The 19,907-nt window shown below is 39.4% G+C and overlaps 2 protein-coding genes across 4 annotated transcripts in view; one reads left to right on the top strand and one right to left on the bottom strand.

The window, feature by feature from the left end:
* ANKRD27 (ankyrin repeat domain 27) overlaps positions 1–12,170 on the top strand; it is a 49,425-nt gene extending 37,255 nt beyond the window's left edge. For all 3 annotated transcript variants that reach the window (XM_006926775.3, XM_015600432.2, XM_015600433.2), the window contains 7 exons: positions 5,510–5,707; positions 6,492–6,611; positions 7,457–7,618; positions 8,582–8,690; positions 9,437–9,515; positions 9,701–9,773; positions 10,825–12,170. In XM_006926775.3, the coding sequence (XP_006926837.1) occupies positions 5,510–5,707; positions 6,492–6,611; positions 7,457–7,618; positions 8,582–8,690; positions 9,437–9,515; positions 9,701–9,773; positions 10,825–11,058 (975 nt within the window). In that variant the 3' untranslated portion in view covers positions 11,059–12,170. The remainder of the gene's footprint in view (positions 1–5,509; positions 5,708–6,491; positions 6,612–7,456; positions 7,619–8,581; positions 8,691–9,436; positions 9,516–9,700; positions 9,774–10,824) is intronic.
* Positions 12,171–14,362: 2,192 nt separating this feature from the next.
* The window catches only part of PDCD5 (programmed cell death 5), a 7,032-nt gene continuing 1,487 nt past the window's right edge, over positions 14,363–19,907 (bottom strand). The window contains exons 2-6 of the mRNA XM_006926774.3: positions 19,052–19,089; positions 16,931–16,992; positions 16,053–16,144; positions 14,889–14,960; positions 14,363–14,556 (exon numbers count right to left, since the gene is read on the bottom strand). Of these exons, the coding sequence (XP_006926836.1) occupies positions 14,509–14,556; positions 14,889–14,960; positions 16,053–16,144; positions 16,931–16,992; positions 19,052–19,089 (312 nt within the window). The 3' untranslated portion in view covers positions 14,363–14,508. The remainder of the gene's footprint in view (positions 14,557–14,888; positions 14,961–16,052; positions 16,145–16,930; positions 16,993–19,051; positions 19,090–19,907) is intronic.

Below are 19,907 nucleotides of genomic sequence, written 5' to 3'. Positions count from 1 at the left end.
TTCCTGCTAATTTATTCTTCTTTGCCAGGATCATTTTAGCTGTTCTAGGGCCCGCGCCTTTCCATATAAATTTTAGAATAAGCTTTTCTATGTCTACAAAAAAAACTTTCTTAGGATTTTGATAGGAATTGCATTAAAACTGTAGATCAATTTGAGGAGAAATAACACCTTTACTATGTTGAGTCTTCATGAACATGGTATATCTCTCTAATATTTAGGCCTTTGATTTCTTGAACATTTTGTGATTTTTAGCATACAGATCCTGTCCATGTTTTGTTAAATGTATACCTAAGCGTTTTATTTTCTTTTGAGCAGTTATAAATAGCACCCTGTACATAGTACATACTTGTGTGCTACCTGTATGTCACATACTAAGAAAATTAATTTGACTTTATAAAACAGATATAGTGGTGTTATCCTTTGTATTGCAAGAAAATACTATCTTGTTTTAAAGGCTTCATGGGTTTCTCTAACCTAAGAGTATTTAAATGACTAAATTTTTCATTGACATGTAGCTTTTCAGCTGCAGGGTAATGTGTACATTGGGACGTACAGCTTTTATTCTGTCCCCATGTCAGGTATGTACAGTCCAAAAAACTTATTTCCCCTAGACGGGCAGCTATGAAAAACATAAGGATTAAAAAGGCAGATAATGTTTCAAAGGATATGATGTGATGTAACAAAGCCCCCAGGCCGATCAGTGACTCTGAATGGCAAGAGGCGGTTACTGTATCTCTCCGTTGTTCTTTCATCATTTTCCTGTGCTCTATTCTTCTCCACCTCAATTCATTAGTCATAACAAGTAGCTGAATTACACATTACAGTTTCTGTTGAATTTATTGGATGAAGTCTTATGTCCTCTGCTCTTTTTGTTTTTTAATTAGTTTCAAGTATATAGTACATTGGTTAGACATCTATATATTTCAATTGCTTCCTCCCTCCCTTAGTCCTCCACCTAACCAACATATTAATGCCAACTGCATTCCCTCTGCCATGCTCCCCATCCCTGTGACCGTCCATCAACTACTAATTTGTACTTCTCTAACCCTTCACCCCTTTCTCCCAGCCCCCAGCCTCCTGGCCCCCTCTTCTCTGTCTGTCACCAGATTGTCCTCTATATTTGTGTCTGTTTTTTATTAGTTTGTTCTTTTTATTCCTTAGATTCTGCATATAAGTGAAACCACATAGTGTTTATCTTTCTGTCTGACTTAAATACCTTCTAGGTCCATCCAAGCAATAGGTTTTTCCCTCCCCTTCCTTTTAGTCTGTGTGTGTCTTTTAATCTGAAGTTGAGTCTCCTGTAGGCAGCATGTAGGGTCTTGTTTTCTTATCCATTCAGCCTCTCTATCTTTTGGCTGGAGCACTTAATTCTTTTCCATTTGACATACTTATTGATAGGAATGTAGTTGTTACCATTCTTTATTCCTGTTTTTTGATACATGTTTTTTCTTCTTAAAGAAGTCCCTCCAACATTTCTTGTAATACTGGCTTGGTGATGATAAATTCCTTTAGCTTATTTTTGTCTGGGAAGCTCTTTATCTGTCCTTCAACTCTAAATGATAGCTTTGCTGGATAAAGTATTCTTGTTTGTAGCTCCTGGGTCTTCATCACGTCGAATATTTTGTCCCAAGCCCTTCTGTCCTACATAGTTTCTTTTTAGAAATCAGCTACCAGTCTTATGAGTGCTCCCTTGTAGGTAACTATCTGCTTTTCTCTTGCTACTTTTAAGATTCTCTCTTTGTATTTAACCTTTGGCATTTGAATTATGATGTGTCTTGGTGTGGGCCTCTTGGGGTTCATCTTTCTTGGGACTCTCTGAGCTTCCTGGAGTGTTATGTCTATTTCCTTCACCAAGTGAGGGAAGTTTTCCAACATTATTTCTTCAAATGGCTCTTCAACGTCTTGTTTTCCTTCCAGTACTCCTATGATATGGATAATTTTACATTTAATAGTGTCCTATAGGCTCCTTAAATTATTAGTACAGTCGGGTTTTTTCTTGCCATTGCGATCGAGTGTCCTTGGCTTCCCCATCCTCTATATCAGTGGTTCAGTCCTCTTCTTTATCCACTCCGTTGATTCCATCTAATATACTCTTCATCTCAGATAATGTGTTCTTCATTTCAGACTGGTTCCCTTTTATAATTTCCATTTCCATTTTTATGTTTTTTATCTCTTTGTTGAAGTTCTCACTGAATTCATCTACACTTCCCCTAAGTTTATTGAGCATCTTTATAACCCATGTTGTGAACTCTGCATCTATTACATTACTCGACTCCATTATTCCTGGATCTCTGTTCTGTTCTCTCATGGTTTCTGCTTCTTTGTCCTCCCATTTTGGCTGCCTTTCCGTGTCTGTTTCTATGTACTAAGCAAAGCTCTTAAGTCTCCCAGTCTTATTAGTGTGGCTTTGTGTAGTAGGTGTCCAGTGGGACAGTCCTGAGATGGGTCAGCTGCAGGCCTAATTTAGCCCCCGCTTATTCCCCACCAGGGCCACCTGTTAAGATTCAGCAAGCAATCCACAGGTGCTCTGCTTCTAGTTGCCTCAAGAGGCCACACCAGAAACCAAGGTCCGCTGCCTCCAGCGTGAGTCTAGGCACCACTCAGCAACGGGCACCTGACTCACCAAGGACACAGCTGGATGTGGGTAGGGTGGGCCCGCAAGTTCGGGAGGTGGAGTTTCAGGGAATTCTCTGGGAAGAGTGACCTCTGTTATCCAGTTTGATGATGTCTCAGCTATGGTGGCGCTGTGTCCGGCGCACTGGGTCGGGGAGGGCTCAACAGAAGAACAGTGGATACCGCCGGGACTTCTATAGTGAGTCTCACCTCGGCCTTCACTCTGACAACTGAGTGTCCCCCTGTAAGACCCTGGTGCCCCGTGCGCAGCCGAACCAGCACTGGTGCTCAGAGCGAGCAGGTCCGTCACCGCGAAAGTCCACTTGCGGACGTGGCCTCTTTAAGAGGCGTCTGCAGCTGCCACTGCCGCAGCCTCCGTCTCACTCAGCCGCTCGGGACCGGTCAGCGGCATGTCCTCGCCCCATCCTACCTTCTGCCGTTGCAGGTGCTTTCTTAGATTTCTCTCTAGTTGTATGGCTTGTTCTTCCAGATCCCAGACAACTTTTCCTTGCTGTTTGCTTCTTGTTTCACCACAACTTTGATTTGGTCGCCAAAGGGATGAACAGAGCCTCTGTTATCCACGCCATTTTCCCCCCTCCCCTGCTCTTTTAAAACCTCTTTTCCTTTTTTTGTAATTTCTCAAAAAGACACAACACTAATTGCTTCATGTCTGTGATTAAAACTCCCCCCAACCCCATCCTCTTCTTGCCCACTGTGTGTTTAATAATCTTCATTGAAGTATAATTTACATACAATAATAAAGTATAGCAGGTCCCCCAATAATGTCATTTCAATATAACTTTGAGATTCTATAGGAACTTAACTCTTGTTTAAATCAATTAGCTGATGGTAAAATTTGTTGTACATCATTTTGTTTAACGTCACAGAACCTATCGACAGTTAAATGAAGACTTAATGTATAGCCATGTAAAGTATACAATTTGGTGAGTTTCTACAGCTGTATAAACCCATGAAGCCTTCACTGCAATCAAAATATAGAGCACTGCCCTCACCTCTGAGAATTTCCTTGTACTGCTGTGCAGCTTGTCCCTTCTTTTTTTCCTCCCCTATCCCATGCAGGGACAGTTTATCAGATGTACATATTGCAAACATAATCACGGATCTGCTTTCTGTCTTTACAGACACATTGGCATTTTCTAGAATTTCGTGTGAATGGAACCATATAGTACACACTCTTTTGATTCTGGCTTCCTTAGCAGAATGTTTTTGAGATTCCTGTTGCATCAGCAGTTCTTTTTATTGCTGGGTAGTATTTTGTTGAATATACCATAATTTGTGCATCTCATCACCTATTGATGGACATTTGACTAGTTTTCTGTTTTGGGTTTTGGAAGAAAGCTACCGTGAATATTTGTGTATGTCTTTGCATAAATATGTTTATTTGGGTAAATATCTAGGTATATAACTGCTGGCTTATACAGTAAGTGTTATGTTGAACTTTATAAGAAACTGCATTTTCCATTCCAACCAGCAGTGTGTGAGAACTCTTGCTGCCCCCATATCCTTGTCAGCACTTGGTGTTCTGGCTTTTAAGTTTTAGCTGTCATCCTGGTAAGTGTGCAGTGGTATTTCATTGTGTTTTTCCCCACTACTTCTTCGTTTGTTTTTATTTTCGAGGTAAATTTTACATACAGTAAAGTTCACCCTTTAAATTTAGTATAGTTTTTTTGAGATAACATTTTTAATCATTGGAAAGTATACTAGACAACCAAAGTTTTAGTCCTCGATCAGTCACAGAAAACTCTGACGTATTGATTCCACTATCAAAACATGTATCTCAATTTAAGTTTCTTTTCAGTTATATGATTTATAAATTAGTTTTGTTTGCCCTTTTAATTACTGATTATTCTTATATCTGCACGATTGACATTAAAACCACTGAATAGTAGGGTAGTTTCATGATAAAAATGAAGGTGAGCTATGGAGGTAAGTAGCACAGTTTTAGAAGGTTTGACAAACGAATGCATTGTCACATAACTGCCAGCACCACAGTGAAGATACAGAATCTCTCATTGCCCTAAAATATTCTGTCCCCAAAATATCCCCATCCTGACAGTCACTGATCTATTTTCGGACCCCTGGTTTTGTCATTCCTGATGTTGATTTGCATTTTCCTGATAACTGAAGATGTTATTTTATGTGCTTATTTACCAGCCATTCACCTGTTGTCTCCTGTGAAAAGTCTTTTCAAATCTTTTGCCTATTTATTTTTAAAAAGTTGGATTGTCTTATTGAGTGGTAAGAGTTTGTGGGTTTTTTTTCAATTCTGGTTGGTATAAGTCCTTGTCAGATACACACATTGCAAATGTCTTCTCCCATTCTGTGACTTGCCTTTTCATTTTCTTAACTATCTCTCTTAAAGAGCAAAGATTTTTAAATTTTATTGTCTAGTTTTTCAAAATTTTATGTTTTTTGCTTTTGTGTCTGACCTGAGACATCTCTGCTTATCCCATGTTGCAGATTTTCTTCTGTGTTCCCTTCAAGTTTTACAGTTGTAGCTTTTACACTTAGGTCTATGATCCATTTTACTATTTGCGTTTGGCGTGAGATAAGGGTTGATGTGCAGGTTTTCCACATATGAATATCCAGTTGTTCCCGCATCATCTGTTAAACAGACTTTCTCTTCCCCATTGAATTGCTTTGGCATAATATGGTATCATTTTAGGGGGTTGCTTTCTTGAAAATGGAAATTAATCGTTTGATGTAGCATACTTTTCTAATGTGGTAGGAATTCACGTCTGGACAACCTGATTCTGGATCCCACTGTGATCCTGAATTTTGCTGAGGAGCTGTGGGGGACAGATGGCTTCATTCCTTCAGCGCAGTTTTCTTAAATATAAATGACATTTCCATTTCCATCTTCTGCACTTACTAGAAGCTGGCAAAGATTCCCGCCAGTGGGCTGGGTGTGAATGTGACCGACCGGGATGGCTCCACCCCACTGCACGTCGCTGCCCTGCATGGTCGGGCGGACCTCATCCCCCTCCTCCTGAAGCATGGTGCCAGTGTAGGTGCCAGAAACGCAAACCAAGCCGTCCCGCTCCACCTGGCCTGCCAGCAAGGCCACTTTCAGGTACGGGTTCTGTCTCTTGGGCAGAACGTCAGGGTACTTGCTTTTGCTTGAAACCTCACCTGCTGGGAGTGCTGTAGAAGGGCTAGCCCAGGGGACCGGCTCCTGTCCTTCCCCCCAGCCCCGAGATTCTTGGTGCACGTGGCAGGACCACTCAGCAACAGAACACAGAACTCTGGTGCATCTGGAGGTGGCGCCAACCCCCTCCCACTGCCAGTCACATTTGGGTGGCACAGAGACTGTCGTTCTGATTCCAGCCCCCGCAGGAGCTCTCTCAGTGCTTGGGTGTTGGTCATCCAGGGCTCTAGCCCCGTCTTAGCACCCTGACATGTCCACAGCCCCTGGTCTGTGCTAAACAGTTCAGCACTTTATGGAGTAGGGCCAAGAGATATTGTGGAATGATTGACTTTTTAAAGTGTTATTTTTCTTTTTGAAAATTATCTGTATTTTTCATTTTCCCTCATTAGTTCTATCATAAGCTTTTTAAAGTCTGGAACTCTGCTTCACATCTCCCCTCTCTCTCATGACATCTAGCATCAGTTTCCTCATCTGTAAAACGAGTAATAATTCCAGCTCTCCATAGAGTAGATCTAATGATTAAATGAAAAAAAACAAGCGTCTGGCACGCAGTCGACCCTCCTTCAGTTGATCTGCTTTCTCCAGAGGTCAGACACGGGTCTAAAAGGGCTTCTGGGTAAACTTAGAAAAAAGTCAAAAGAATACCAAGTTAGAGGATTTCTCTCTGCAGACTTTAATTAAGGTTGTAAATTGTTTTTCTCTGGGTTAGGTGGTGAAGTATCTATTAGATTCCAATGCTAAACCCGATAAAAAGGATATAAGTGGTAACACACCCCTCATTTACGCCTGTTCCAGTGGCCACCATGAAGTCGCGGCGCTGTTGCTACAGGTACGGGTTCCTACAGCCCAGGAGCTGCTGACACTGGTCAGTGATGGGCATCTTGTCTCGTGGCAAGCTCCTGGCAGTGCACTAAAGATGGGCAGGGACGGGCAGGCCTCTTGCCCTTTGCTTTAAGCTGCCACTGGAGAGAGGAGCTTTGCACCAAATTTCCACGTGGTGGTTTTTTGATGGGAAGTGGCGTCTCAGCATCCGTGCTGCATGAAGGATGCAGAATTAGGGACGTAGACGCTGCTTTTGCTGAAGGTGTGGATCTTGCCTCGCTTACCAGGGTAGGTCGAATTGTTATCTTCAGTGTTGAGCTGAATGTCCTTTGTCACTGCTACTTTTCCCCTCTCGTGATAAAGGTTATATGTGTTGATTATAGAACAAAGAATCTAAAGAAGCAGAGAAAAAACAACCTTCCTGTTACAACCCCATTACTCAAAGGCATCTAATGGTGGTGAACTTTAAAAAAAATATACATAGTTTAGATCAGTATTGTACTCTATCTTGCTTGTTTGCACTTAAAGTAAAAAGTTGTTTATTAAAAACTTCAATTTTTAATGGTTGCATAAGTATGGATGCAACCAGTTTGTTTTATTTATTGGTTTAACTTCCTGCAGTATACATTTAAGTGACTTCTGTTTTTTTTTCTGCCATATCTTTTTTGTACTTATGTACAAAGATATTTAGTATTACTTTTCTCAGTTATTTTACCCCTAACATTTTAAGCAAAATTTCAGACATACAGAAAAATTGAGAGAACTTTATAGCGAACACCCATATACACACCACCTAGATTATGCATTAATAGTTTTTAGCATTCCTTTTGATTGTACCTTTTCGCTTTCCAGCATGGGGCCTCCATTAATGTTTCTAACAATAAAGGCAACACAGCACTGCACGAGGCTGTGACAGAAAAGCACGTCTTTGTCGTGGAGCTGCTTCTGCTTCATGGAGCTTCAGTTCAGGTCTTGAACAAGAGGCAGTGCACAGCTATAGATTGTGCTGAGCAGGTGAGTGGGTGAGCGGAAGAGCTGAGGACATCCAGGCAGTGGCCAGACCTCTAATTGCTATGCCTGGCTGAGTTGGTGTGCCAGAAGTCTGCCAGTGTGGTTGAACACGTGGTTAAATACCCGCCCCTTGGTCACCTGGTCAGAAGTGGGCTGCTCAGGAGCCAGGAGTTGGTCCTTCAGGTAGTTTCCAGGGGCCTGAGTAGAGGCGCTCCCCCAGCAGCTGCCTGGGCTCCTAACGAGCAGTCAGGACCTCACAGGAAAGTAGCAAGTTGAGAGAAAGTTCTGGTTTCACCCTCCCTGCACTGGGAATATACCTGTGCTCGTAGGAGCATGATGGAGAAAGTTTGTTCACTTGGCTTTAAAATGCCTTGCATTCTGTATGGAGAATTATGAAGACCAATTTACCCCTCTCCCGGTGCCATGGGCGTTTGCCATGGAGAAATGGTGAGGAAAAAGTATTTTTCTCCTGGGGAGAAAGTTTACTGTTCCTGTTTTCATGTCAACTCTTTATCTAGTTTTCTGCTCAGGGTAGACAACTAGTATGCTGTTATATGACACTACTGACATGTTAAAGTCACCATAAAGCTAAGCTACTCAGGCTAATTATGTCAATATTTAAGTTTCAGTGACATTTCTTAACAGTATTGAAATATTTTAAACTTTCAATTTTGAATACTTACCGTGTGCTGGATGTCCTCAGTAACCTCATAACTAATAGCTCCTATGATTGTCAACCTAATCACATAGAGCAGTGAAGCACCTGACCTTGAGTATCTGGCAGAGGGCAGAGCCAGGCTTCTAATTCAGGGCTGCTCTTAACCTCTAGGCTTTATGGCCTTGAAGTTTTGCCTGTAGTTGCTTCTGCTCAGCTACACTAGTATTGACATTTAGATCAAAAACAGGTAATTATCTGCTGAGGAAAAAAATATATATTAATGTTACCTCTTTCCTTTCAAATTGTAGAATTCGAAAATAATGGAATTACTTCAGGTAGTACCAAGCTGTGTGGCCACATTAGATGATGTTGGCGAAACAGACAAGGAGTATGTTACTGTTAAGATCAGGAAAAAATGTAAGAACTTATATTCTTTGAAATTCTCAACTTGGGTTTATTTGGAAGTTCATGAGAAGTTGCTGGTTTTCATTTAATTATAAATGAAAAATGCAATTAAATTGTGACTGGGGATGGGATTAGGCACCAAAGAAACGGATGTTACCTCCTCGTTTATCAGGGTTTTTTGATACTAGTTTTCTGGTTGGTTGTGACGGTGTCTCTCAGCATTACCTTGAAGGTTAGGCCTCCGCTCACCAGCTGAAGAGGAGGCGCTACCTCTGTTTTTTTCTTCCACGCCTCATGTTCCACAGCCAAGCCTTTTCTAAGCATTTCCTGGACATCAGGGTAAATGCTACCTTTAAAGAATATTTTGGTTGATGGTAATTAAAAAAGCAGTTGCCAAACAGGGGTGGGGCTAAAGTATTTTCTCCTTTTATTGTTGTTATAGTTTAGATGGGGTCTTTTTTTTTTTTTATTATGATATGATTTTGCAATGCAGTAATGTGAATAAACCCACTGATATATCTGGAGGCTATCTCACTGTAATTGGCTGTGGCTGGGGAATATCAGTGTATTAAGGATTTATCTGTTTCATAGGGGTCCACATAATAAATCTTTACTAATGTTTCTTTAAGCAAATGCAGTTCTTAATTTTCAAAATATTGTTCAACTAAGAAAACTGAAAGGTTGCATCTATACTGTAATTTTAAAACAATTCTTAAACTATTTTAGAAGTTTTCAGATATTTATTCTTTTATCTTCAGGGAACTCAAAAATGTATGATCTACCAAGTGAACCTTTTACAAGACAGTTTTACTTTGTCCACTCAGTTGGTCAGTTTAAGTGAGTATAAAATTTGAGTTGATTTCTGTGCTTTTGACCCTATCCTTGTAACAGAAGCAGGATGTGTGACTCTTGAATGGATTATAGACAAATCTGCACACGTCAAATGCTGCCACCTTGTGGCCAACCGCGGTGTTTCGCATCACTGTCTCAAACGCTAAGTATTAGTTTGTTTTGGATTTCAGGGGAAGGACTTCAAGGGAGATTATGGCAAGAGATAGAAGTGTTCCTAATTTTACTGAAGATTCTTTACATGAGGTGAGTTATTAAATATTGAGTTATAATCATATTTTTTAAAGCTTGGCTTTTTCAAAACTATGGTAAACACGTTTCATTATTTTCTTCACTAAGAGTTGATAACAATTAAAACGAGTTCTTTAGGACAGTCAAGAGTACAGACTTCATTTATTGTTACATTTAAAAATACATTTCTAAACTCAGAAAGGGAAGTGAGGAAAAACTAGAAAATAGTTATACACGTGCGAAGACACTAGTTCATGGTGTGCACTTAGTGAGATCTCAAATTTCACTATCTAAGCAAATTCACTAATGTGTTAATCACTAATGTAAGGAAGAAAACAAGTTTGTATACAGAGGGGTAAAATTCTCTAAATGTGGCATAAAGTCGCTCATATAGACAATTCTGTATGTGGCCGTCTTCCTATTTAATCACTCAGTTATTAAAAGAAGCCTGCTTTACATTCTGTGGTGCAATTAGGTGACTCTTCTCAGGAACATGACTTTTCTTATTTCTGCTTATTGATATGACTATTGATGAAAAGTTGCATTTATAGCATGTGTGGCATAGACTTGTTGGAACAAATATACATACAGATGTTCTCAACCTTTGTTTTAGAGGATTAAAGTAATTTTTGTTAACATGCCTAATTTTGATTTCATAATCTTTCACAACTCTGCTAATAGCCCTGATGCTGGGTGGGAAACCTGCAAACTTTAAAATCTGCCTAGGTTCAATCAGGTGCTAACTTTTCCCTTCTTATGGGTCTTTAGGCAGATTGCTTAACTTTGCTGATCAAGTTTCCTCAGCTGTAGGATGGGGACAATGAGATAATCATGGTACACACTTGTTAAAGTTGTAAAGATTAAATGTGAAAACACATAAAGCATTTATGCTGTGTCTGACACCTGGAGCATGTACATGTCAGACTGTCACCACAGGGATGTGAAAAGAGTTGAAATTATGCCTGGAAAGTACTGAGCACATTAGATGGTACTCAAGGGTAGCTGTTGTGCTGGTTGTTGTGACAGTGTGCACATGTCAACCATTTGAACTGAACTTTCTGTTTAGCCTGGGAGGCAACGAATCATACAGAAACAGAATGACCAGTCAGACCAGAGCAGATCTCAGACTGCTGACAAAGGAGATGGTGATCAGCCCAAGAGGACTGGACTGAAACAGACAGCTCCTGGAAACAGGCGAATGCTGCGTAGACACACTGTCGATGAGGCAGTTGTACCTAGGGGCCCAGAGACTGCTGGCAACCTAACCACTCCCCAAGAGGCTAGTATTTCCCAGTCTTAACAGTAATAAGGAATTAAATTTGCTGCCAAGAAGTGAGACCTTAACAAGAAGATGCCAAGCATGAGTACAGAGTAGAACTAAATGTGCTATTTGGCTTGAGAGGAAAGCAGAAAGTTCCTGAAGCTTTTCTGTGGCTGGAAGAATGCAACAAAGAAAATGACTGCCATCTCTTTCTTCTTCAAGCTAATGAATACACTTGAAAAGGAATGGATGAAAATTCCAGTGGTGTCCAGATCCTTAAGACCCGGGTGTATGTTTCTTCTTAAGCATTAGGGTTCCTTAGTTACAGTAAGAGGTTTCATCACCAGATTCTGACCTCCTCCTCCTAAAAGGTGCTAAACCTCTGTGATGTGTATAAATTAACAAACCATGAGCTAAAAGAATTCCTTCATCTGGGATGAGCTGAAGAGAATTTAGGTTTCATAGTACTGTGGAGCCCGGGCAGAAATGTCACATATGAATGAAGAAAATAGGACCTGAGAAATGTTCCTTTTGCAAAGCAACACTTTAACCCAAAGATGCTAAATGCCATTTTATTCACTTTAGTGAAAAGGACACATATGGCCTGCTCTGCACTATGTATGTGGGCAAAGTTGCATGTACTTTCCTTACAACAAAGCAAGTACAGGTATTTGGTCACCGCACACAGGCATCTGTAGCGGTGTCTTTGGAAACATCCCTTTCCGTTAAAAATCGTCCCTTAGATATCCCACCTGAAGGATGGCAACTAAACTAGAGCGTGGATTTGGCACATCTTTTTTTAGTCTTTTGATTCAGATTTAAAACTTACAGCACAAACCAGGTCAAAGTTACTTTAAGTTAGAATTTATTGCCATTTGTTCCTTTTTATGAATTTCTATAGATTATACCCTTATTTTTTTATGTTATTAATTGGTCTAAAGCCACAAACATGGGTTTGTCCTGAGTACATTTTGAAATAACTTTGTAATAGGGAAAAGCTTTGTGCATGTTCTTAGAAATACTGTGTATGTATAGAAGGGAGGGGCTGATTATTTTTCTACAAAGTAATTTATGATTTCTAATTTTCTAATGTGCCTTGGGTATGTGCCAAATGATGGAAAAGAAACAGTAAACTTTATGATTCTTCAGAGTGTCATGGTTTACTTTTTTAGTTAACATTTTGCTATGGAGATCTTTGTTTCTAAGCCACTCTACTATAATCTTCCTCCATTGGACGGATATACATTTTATTTTTCAGTTGCAGGTGTGTGCGTGACTGAAACGATGTGTGTGTGACTGAAACATGCAAACTAGATCATTCAGAGATTATTACCAATCTCCCCTGACCAGGGCTGACAATACACCAGACACCTAGCCTAGGGCTCTCAAAGTTTTCTTTTAAAATCAGAACAAAATGAATATACTACAGGTTCTTAGCCCAAACAGGAAATGAGCACTGATGCTTTGACAATTTATTCATCAGCCTTTTCACTTTTGAACAAAACAACTTGAGTTGCTAATTAAGAATCTATATCTTATGCAGTTTATCGGCACAGCCATTTCCATGATGCAATGATGCCACCCAATTTTTTGGACGGCGCAACACAATTTTGAAATTATATACTTCTGTGTATTCCCCTATTTAAATTTAACAATTGCCCTGGCTGACAGAATCATCACATGACGAAACAGGTTCAGAGAAGGGGGCCAATTTGCTTATGCTATCACAGCTGGTGTCGAGGCCCAATTGGCAGTGACTGGCGGTGTCATCTGAACTGGCAGTTTCCAGCTTGGTGTACCCTTCATCTGGAGATATAAATACCCTGAATGGGACTTTCAATCTTAACGGAGGAGTTTTCTCTTAAGCTACCCTGGTAATCAGCAGGGTTAGCCATCTGAAGTGATTTACCTCAAGTAGTTTTAAAAACACTTGTTTTCTTCTCCAATGCTTTCCCACTTAAAACTAAACGTAATTTGACAACTCAGAAATTGGTTCGAAGTATTGTTGGTTAAATTAAAAAGTTTGGAATAACCACTCGCCACTCCCTGGACGGAAAGTACTCCACCTCTGTTGCCTTCAAGAACTTCTATCCTCGTATACAGAACCACTTTCCATTCTGAAGTATCTCTGAAGGACAGGAGAGTGACAATCTTTACACAGTCACATCCATAGTTGCCATTAGGCAAGAAAGCAAGTAACCAGATTTGCTGAAAATTGTCTAGTCTCCCTCCAGCATTTTTATGTAAATGAGACCTAAAGCAAAATTTACCTGTAACTGCGATTTTTTTCAAAATCCTTGTTCAAAACTTATTTTGACTAGGTAATTGTTCCTTTAAAAAAATTTTGATGTTCTTAATGGTTCTTATTCATTTGTTCACTCAGGAATGCTAGACACTTAATTCCAACACTTTTCATTCACTATTTACAAATTTCAAGTCTCAAACTCTCAAATACAGTAAAGTCTCAAATATAGTTTAAACATACCTCAGCAGTATATTAGCTAAAGCACTTAAACAGTATTTCCCATCACTTTTCTGCTACTGTTCCTACTCAACTCATTAAATGTTGTAACTTCCTCCTGGACTGGGACTGGGTCTCACAGGACTAAAATATCTAAAAGATTATACTGCACAACTCCCTTGAGAGTTAAATTTATGATTTAAATTTACGAGCAAAAGTTTCAGAACCTAGTGGGAGTAAAGCACAATATGAGATGACATTTGCTTTAAAGTTACCTGCAACTTTATCAGTGAAAAACCCAGAATTTTCTACCGAAATGTTTTAATTTTGTCAAACCATCTCAACTGGATTTTACTCATGAGAAGTCATTTCTCTTACAAACATGTTTATCATTTTTGAAATATTGTTACCAGTATGCCCTGCTTTTTTTGGGAATTCTTTTCAATGGACGTATCGCTCTATAGCGGTTTTTTGGATAGGGGTAATATTTGTTAGATAATTTAATCTATCTCAATGCCACTGAAAGCAGATTATATATGAAACCAAAGCTACATATTTTCTTAAATGAAAGTACTATCTGCAGGAAGAAAAAGAGCTTACCTGCTGTCAGAACCTATGCCTTGGAAAGATTAGATGTTAGATATTAAAGTTGGTGCAGCTTAATCAGTGGGTTTTAACTCCCATGATGTTACTGGATGCTATTTTCTTCTTACTGAAGACTGCTCAAGGAGCTTCTATTTCTGCTAAGGCCATTTTTCTACCTAACACTGTCATAATTACAAAGGATATATTCATGCTGCTACACATTTAAAAGCTTTGGGCAGGAAAGGAAAAAATGCAAAATGCAGATCTTCTGTCATTCAGCTGCAGTACTAAAACCACTTTCCCCACATTGTTTTATTTTACGTAACAAGTTTATTTTTCTAAAGGCATATAGACAATAAACATTCAATCAAATCTTAACTTCTGCCAAGTATTATCTGTCCTAGAACTGTTCCATTAAGTTCCAGTGTCTAAGCATCTTAAATTCAATAATCATCGTCTTCATCAGAATCCATTACTTTTCTTCTGTTGAACTAGGGGGGGAAATTAAACAAGTGTCATTATGTGTTTAATAAAGCATAACTTAGATTTTCTGAGAAGAAATATTTCTACCCACTACAGCAAGACATTTTTCGGTCTTCAAAACAACTTAGTGTTTTACATCTAAGGGGAGGGGGAACGAAAACAGAAGAGCCTTAAAAATTAGACCCTCAATACATGCAACCTTTCTCCCCAAACTTCCGTGTGTTACAAAATGGAAACGTGTATGGGCTAAAACAGGTTTTGATACAACAGATGTATATTCAACACATCATTTAAAATATCAATCTTTTTTCTTTTGCCATGTACACTTGGGGAAACTTACTTTAACTGTGGTTTTCTTTTCTGTTTGTTGGCTTACTTTTTCAAGGATTTCTATTAAACCTTGTTCTGTTACCTAGGATAAGCAGAAAGAAAAACAGTACTTTTTTTAAACAAAGAATTTACCTCAGCAGATTGAAACGTTTTCATCTTTCTAGGGTATGGGGTAGAGGCCAAGAAGGAAGGAGAGGTGGGGCAGTAAGTTGAAACCACCAGTTCTAACTGCAGGCATACTTCCTTCCACTGTGCTTCACTTTACTATGCTCCACAGGTATTGCATTTTTCTTTTTTTTAAGTGAGGGCAAATTGAAGACCCTCCACCAGCAAAAAGATTACAACTCACTTTATTGTAGCTGTCTGGAACCAAATCCACAATATCTCCAAGGTATGCCTATAGTGGTTTAAATTTCAAATAAAATTTGCTCTGCTAGTCCTCATTGCAGCGGAGGGGTATCCATCAATTAGCTTCCTCAGAAAAATCCAAAGTTAACAGGCATTTAAGAACACATTTATCACCGGTAGCAAAGACAACCACCTACACCACTCTGTTAAGTTCAGGGATAGACATATCACCTCTGCCCCTGAGAAGCTTATGCAGGAAATAAGTCACTCAAAAGAGATGAACCAGTCATTGTCTCTTCCACACACATTCTTAGTGTAAGGAGTTTAGGGCAGAATTGATCCCTGCAGGCTGTGGTGGCAGCAGAGGGCTTCCCAGTACAGATGGGGCGCGTCTGGATCTTGAAGGAAAGTCAGGCTTGCCAGAATATACCCCATGGCATTACAGCAATGCACGTAATGACCAGGAATTTTAGCACCGCCTCATTTGCAAAATAAGCTTAACATCTACCTACATTGGTAGTATTTTAATTAGTATTATTGAGAAACCTTGTTTCAGTGTAGGAGCAATTTAAGCCAGCTGACCCTAACAGTCACACAGACACCAAGGTTGCACAGCAATGTCAGGAAAGAAGCAGGATTTTAGCGAAGGCAATTAATTATCTTTTAGGATTTATGGTAGATATAACTATTTTCTCCTTTAAAAATTGCTTCTTTGAAATAGTCAACAAGAATTCTGCAACCAGAAGATGAAAGTGACCTTTTGAAGATATGTTTTGATAAAGTAGGTAGCAATAGGTAAAACTGCCTCAAGGCAGTCCAAGCTTACCTTCCCACTTAGTTGTCCATATCTTGCCATCTGTATGAGGTAATTCTCTACTGCTTTAGTTTTTTCAGGCTTAACAAGTGCTAAGTTACTTACTAAAAATAAAAAAAAAAGTAAGTATACAAAAAGGCATAAAAACTAAATGTACTTATATTATACCTTAAAACTAAGAACCAACATTTCCAAAGCACTTCATGGACTTATTTATGACTGGAGACTAGCAAAGAAGGTATGGCTGAAGGTATTGTTACCCCTCTTAAAAATGGGAAACTAAAGTTCAGCCATGTCAATCTCAGTCAAGGCCACACAGAAGGGGTGGCAAAGCCAAGATTAAACTTGGGTCCTCAGGTTCTAAGCCCCATGACTTTTTAAAATAATGAACGATTGCCCTCTGGAAAACAAGTTATACATTACTACACATATAATTGTAGAGATAAATCCAAGGCTGCCTCTTCTAAGCTGGACTTCAAGTTACAATACAAAAGATACTAGTTCATTCCAATGGGCTCATTTTTTTTCTTCATGGTTTTCTTATTAAAAATTATGAACTAAAACAGAATGCAATACATCCCCATGCCTCCATCACCCACATCAACTACCAGCAACATTTTTGGATTGACTTAGGAGTTGTTTCCTAAAATTTTACCTAATAAGCACTTGGAGATCATCTCCCTGGTAGGTGAGGACTGAGCTGCTTTTAATAATTTATATTTCTTTAGGTTTATAAACTTCACATTTCTCACAAATATCTGTATCTTAAGTGGTTTTAGGTTAAACAAATATTTACTCTAGAGAGAGTATTAATTTCATATATATCTCCTTATTCAATTAACCCAAGCCAATCTTATGGAGATAACTTAAAGGTAACTGAAGATGCTTACACCGGGCCCGGGCTGACTGATCCAGAACTTGGGCTAGGATGCTGTTTCTCATTTCTGCTTCCCTACAATAAAAACAGGTCAAGCAAAATTAGAACTAAGCTGTCAGCATTCCTATTGAACATACAAAAATGTAACTCACTCAATAAATTTCCCAGGATGGAAGCCCACTGCATACATAGACTGCACTATAGTAGGTGCTGTCTGGATGGTAGCAGCTATTGTTATAGAAGAGTCTACTCTTGTCTTCAAAAGCCAGCTTTATATTGTATATTGTATAGGTGTAAACCTACCAGGTTGAAAGGTAAAACTTTACATATTCACAATTCAGGGTAGTTTCAGTTCAACCACCATTACCAACATTTATTTGGTATCTAGTGTGGGAGAGTGCTAGAAATTTGTAGAGATTTCTTGCAATGAGAAAGACCAAATGATTAATCCATGCAATTATCTTAAGAGATGAAGAAACCAAGACCTAAATAAGCTATGTTACGGAAACATAGGTATTTGTGGCCAAGCTAGACCCAGATCCCATGTTTTGAGACTCTCAGTTCTATTTTTTGGGTGGGAGAGGGTGAAATTATAACTCTGCAACTATCTTTGAATCTTCCTACCTATATAAGTAGGAACTAGTTCATATTCCAAGGACAGTGGTTTCAAACTTTTAAGTAGCAGCAATGTTTTTAAAGTGAAGTCCTTCAAGGAACTTAATATACAACACAGACAAAAGCAGAGATATTTTTGGCTGAACTGAGGGGAACCTGGGGGTGGCTGTGCTCACTAACTGTCCCCATATGGTTCATGAACACTTGCAAAGCCATACCTTATCGCGCCCGAGTACTTCAACCCTGCCATAAACTACTGTTACTATATTTCACTGAATTTAAAATGCTATTAATTGTAAGATGAACCATAGTGTTATGTACCTCTAAGAACAAAAAAACACCGTACATGAGAACTCTAATAAGAGATCCCCAACTCAAAGCTGAGGCATCAAAGAGCAGCATCCACAGTACAAGATAAACAAGAAATGTTTACCATGCAGAAAGGGACAGCAAGTAAGGATGCATGCATCAGACTTTGCCCTAAGTGGAGGAAGAAAAAAATTCCTCTGAGAATTTGAACTTCAAGCTTTAGTCTTATAGGTTTGCTGTCTGAATTCACACTACCAAGGTGGAGGGAGGGGGAGAACCTCGACGAGAGAATTTAAAACATCTCAGATTGAGAATGTGCCCAAGTGAAGGCAGAAGCAAAAATAAATCCTCTCTGAAAGAATCTAGGACAACGATCAATTATGAGACCCATACCAATTTCAGATATGTTAATACGTGGAAAAATGTACACTTCAGAATTAATGAAATTCGTGGTTTTATTTTCTTCATAGCACTATCCCAAGTGCTTACCATCTGTCTTCTGCCACTAAAATAAGCCACATAAGGACAAAAACCTTCTCTGCCTTACCTATTTCTATACACCCAGCATGGTGTCTGACCTAAATCAAGTGCTCAATAAATATTTGCTGTGTAAGTTAAAAGGCAGCATGATGGAGGGAGGAGAAAATGGGGAGTTGTTCAATAAATGGTTTGTCTGCAAGATGAAAAAGTTCTATTGCACAATAAGTATGTAGCTAACATGACTGAAGTATACACTTAAAAACGGTTATTACAGTAACTTTTATGTTATGTATTTTTTTCACAATTAGGAAAAAAGGTAGCATGATGGGGTAACTACTCATTCAATAAATACGCCATGTGTGATGTGTTCTGCCTTGTGCTGGGATAAAATTAAAAGAATATAAAGTTAGTATTTACCTAACACTTACTAAATTATGAGGCACTGGATCCATGCAACCCTCACAACATCTCTATGAGGTAGACCTATTGTTATGCTCATTTTAAGGTAATCCTAGTTTATCAGAGAAACATCAACCAATAATTGTATTAACAAGGTAATAAGTGCTGTAGGGTTCCACACATTTAACAAGTTGATAACAAAGATACCCTGATAGTTTAAAAAACCACTATGTCAAGAAAAACTTTACGATTCACAAACGAATAACTAAAGTGTAAAACAAAAAAATTTGGTGAAATTATCCTTCAAAAAGTTCAGAGTTCCGGCCCATACCTGTGCTTTGCTTCCTGTTGTGCTGCATCGCCAGGATCCTGAAAAAAAATTTTATCTTTCAGTTGAGTAACTTTACAGAGAAAATTGGAACTATTCTGTTTCTGATACCGAATCGGCTACTGCAGTGGTAGAGATCAAATTATTATCAAATAATTAAAGGCTGGGTCTCCCAGAAGTCAATGGGAGTTTCCACTTACTACAATGTTTTGATAACCTTCTAAAGTCATAATCTAATAGAATGTTTTAGAATACAAACAACCATTAGGTAGGAGAGTCTCTGTACAATGAAACCGTATTTTACGAGGTAAAAATAATTTCTGGGCGGAAAAAATGTGCTGCTGTATTGGGGACGCTGATGATTTAAATGGCGCTTCCTCGGAGACGGTCACGCTCCAATCCTTGTACGGTCCTCTCCCATTCTTAACAATATAGTCATTACTTGAGTATTTCACCTATGGGGTTAGTGTTTAGTGTTGGCCCCTCCCGAGACTGTCAACTCTGTCACAGGGGATTGGATATTCCGCGCTGTATCCTCAGCACCCGACACTCTACAGTCCCTCAACAAATGTTTGGCAACTACTTGAGGCAGAACAACTGAATTCTAGAAAATAATTCAGCTGGAACAGTAGCCGAATCAGGCTAGATCCCAAAGCTAAAGGTACGGAGACCCGAGGAGCTGAACATTCCGCTCTGGACGATGCCGGACCGGACGAGGCCAACTTCTAAGGAGAGCCGACCTGCTACCCCGGAGAGGCCGGGAGCCGGACCCGCCCGGGGCAGCACGTGTTCGGCTTGCTGCCCGAGCCCCCATGCGATGGAGAGAGGCCCAAGACAGCCTCGGAGGCCGAGGCAGCGG

The sequence above is a fragment of the Pteropus alecto genome, unplaced genomic scaffold (assembly GCF_000325575.1).
Source record: "Pteropus alecto unplaced genomic scaffold, ASM32557v1 scaffold7, whole genome shotgun sequence".
Classification (NCBI taxonomy): domain Eukaryota; kingdom Metazoa; phylum Chordata; class Mammalia; order Chiroptera; family Pteropodidae; genus Pteropus; species Pteropus alecto.
Note: the sequence above shows the minus strand (reverse complement) of the source record. Positions and strands in the feature narration are given on the sequence as shown.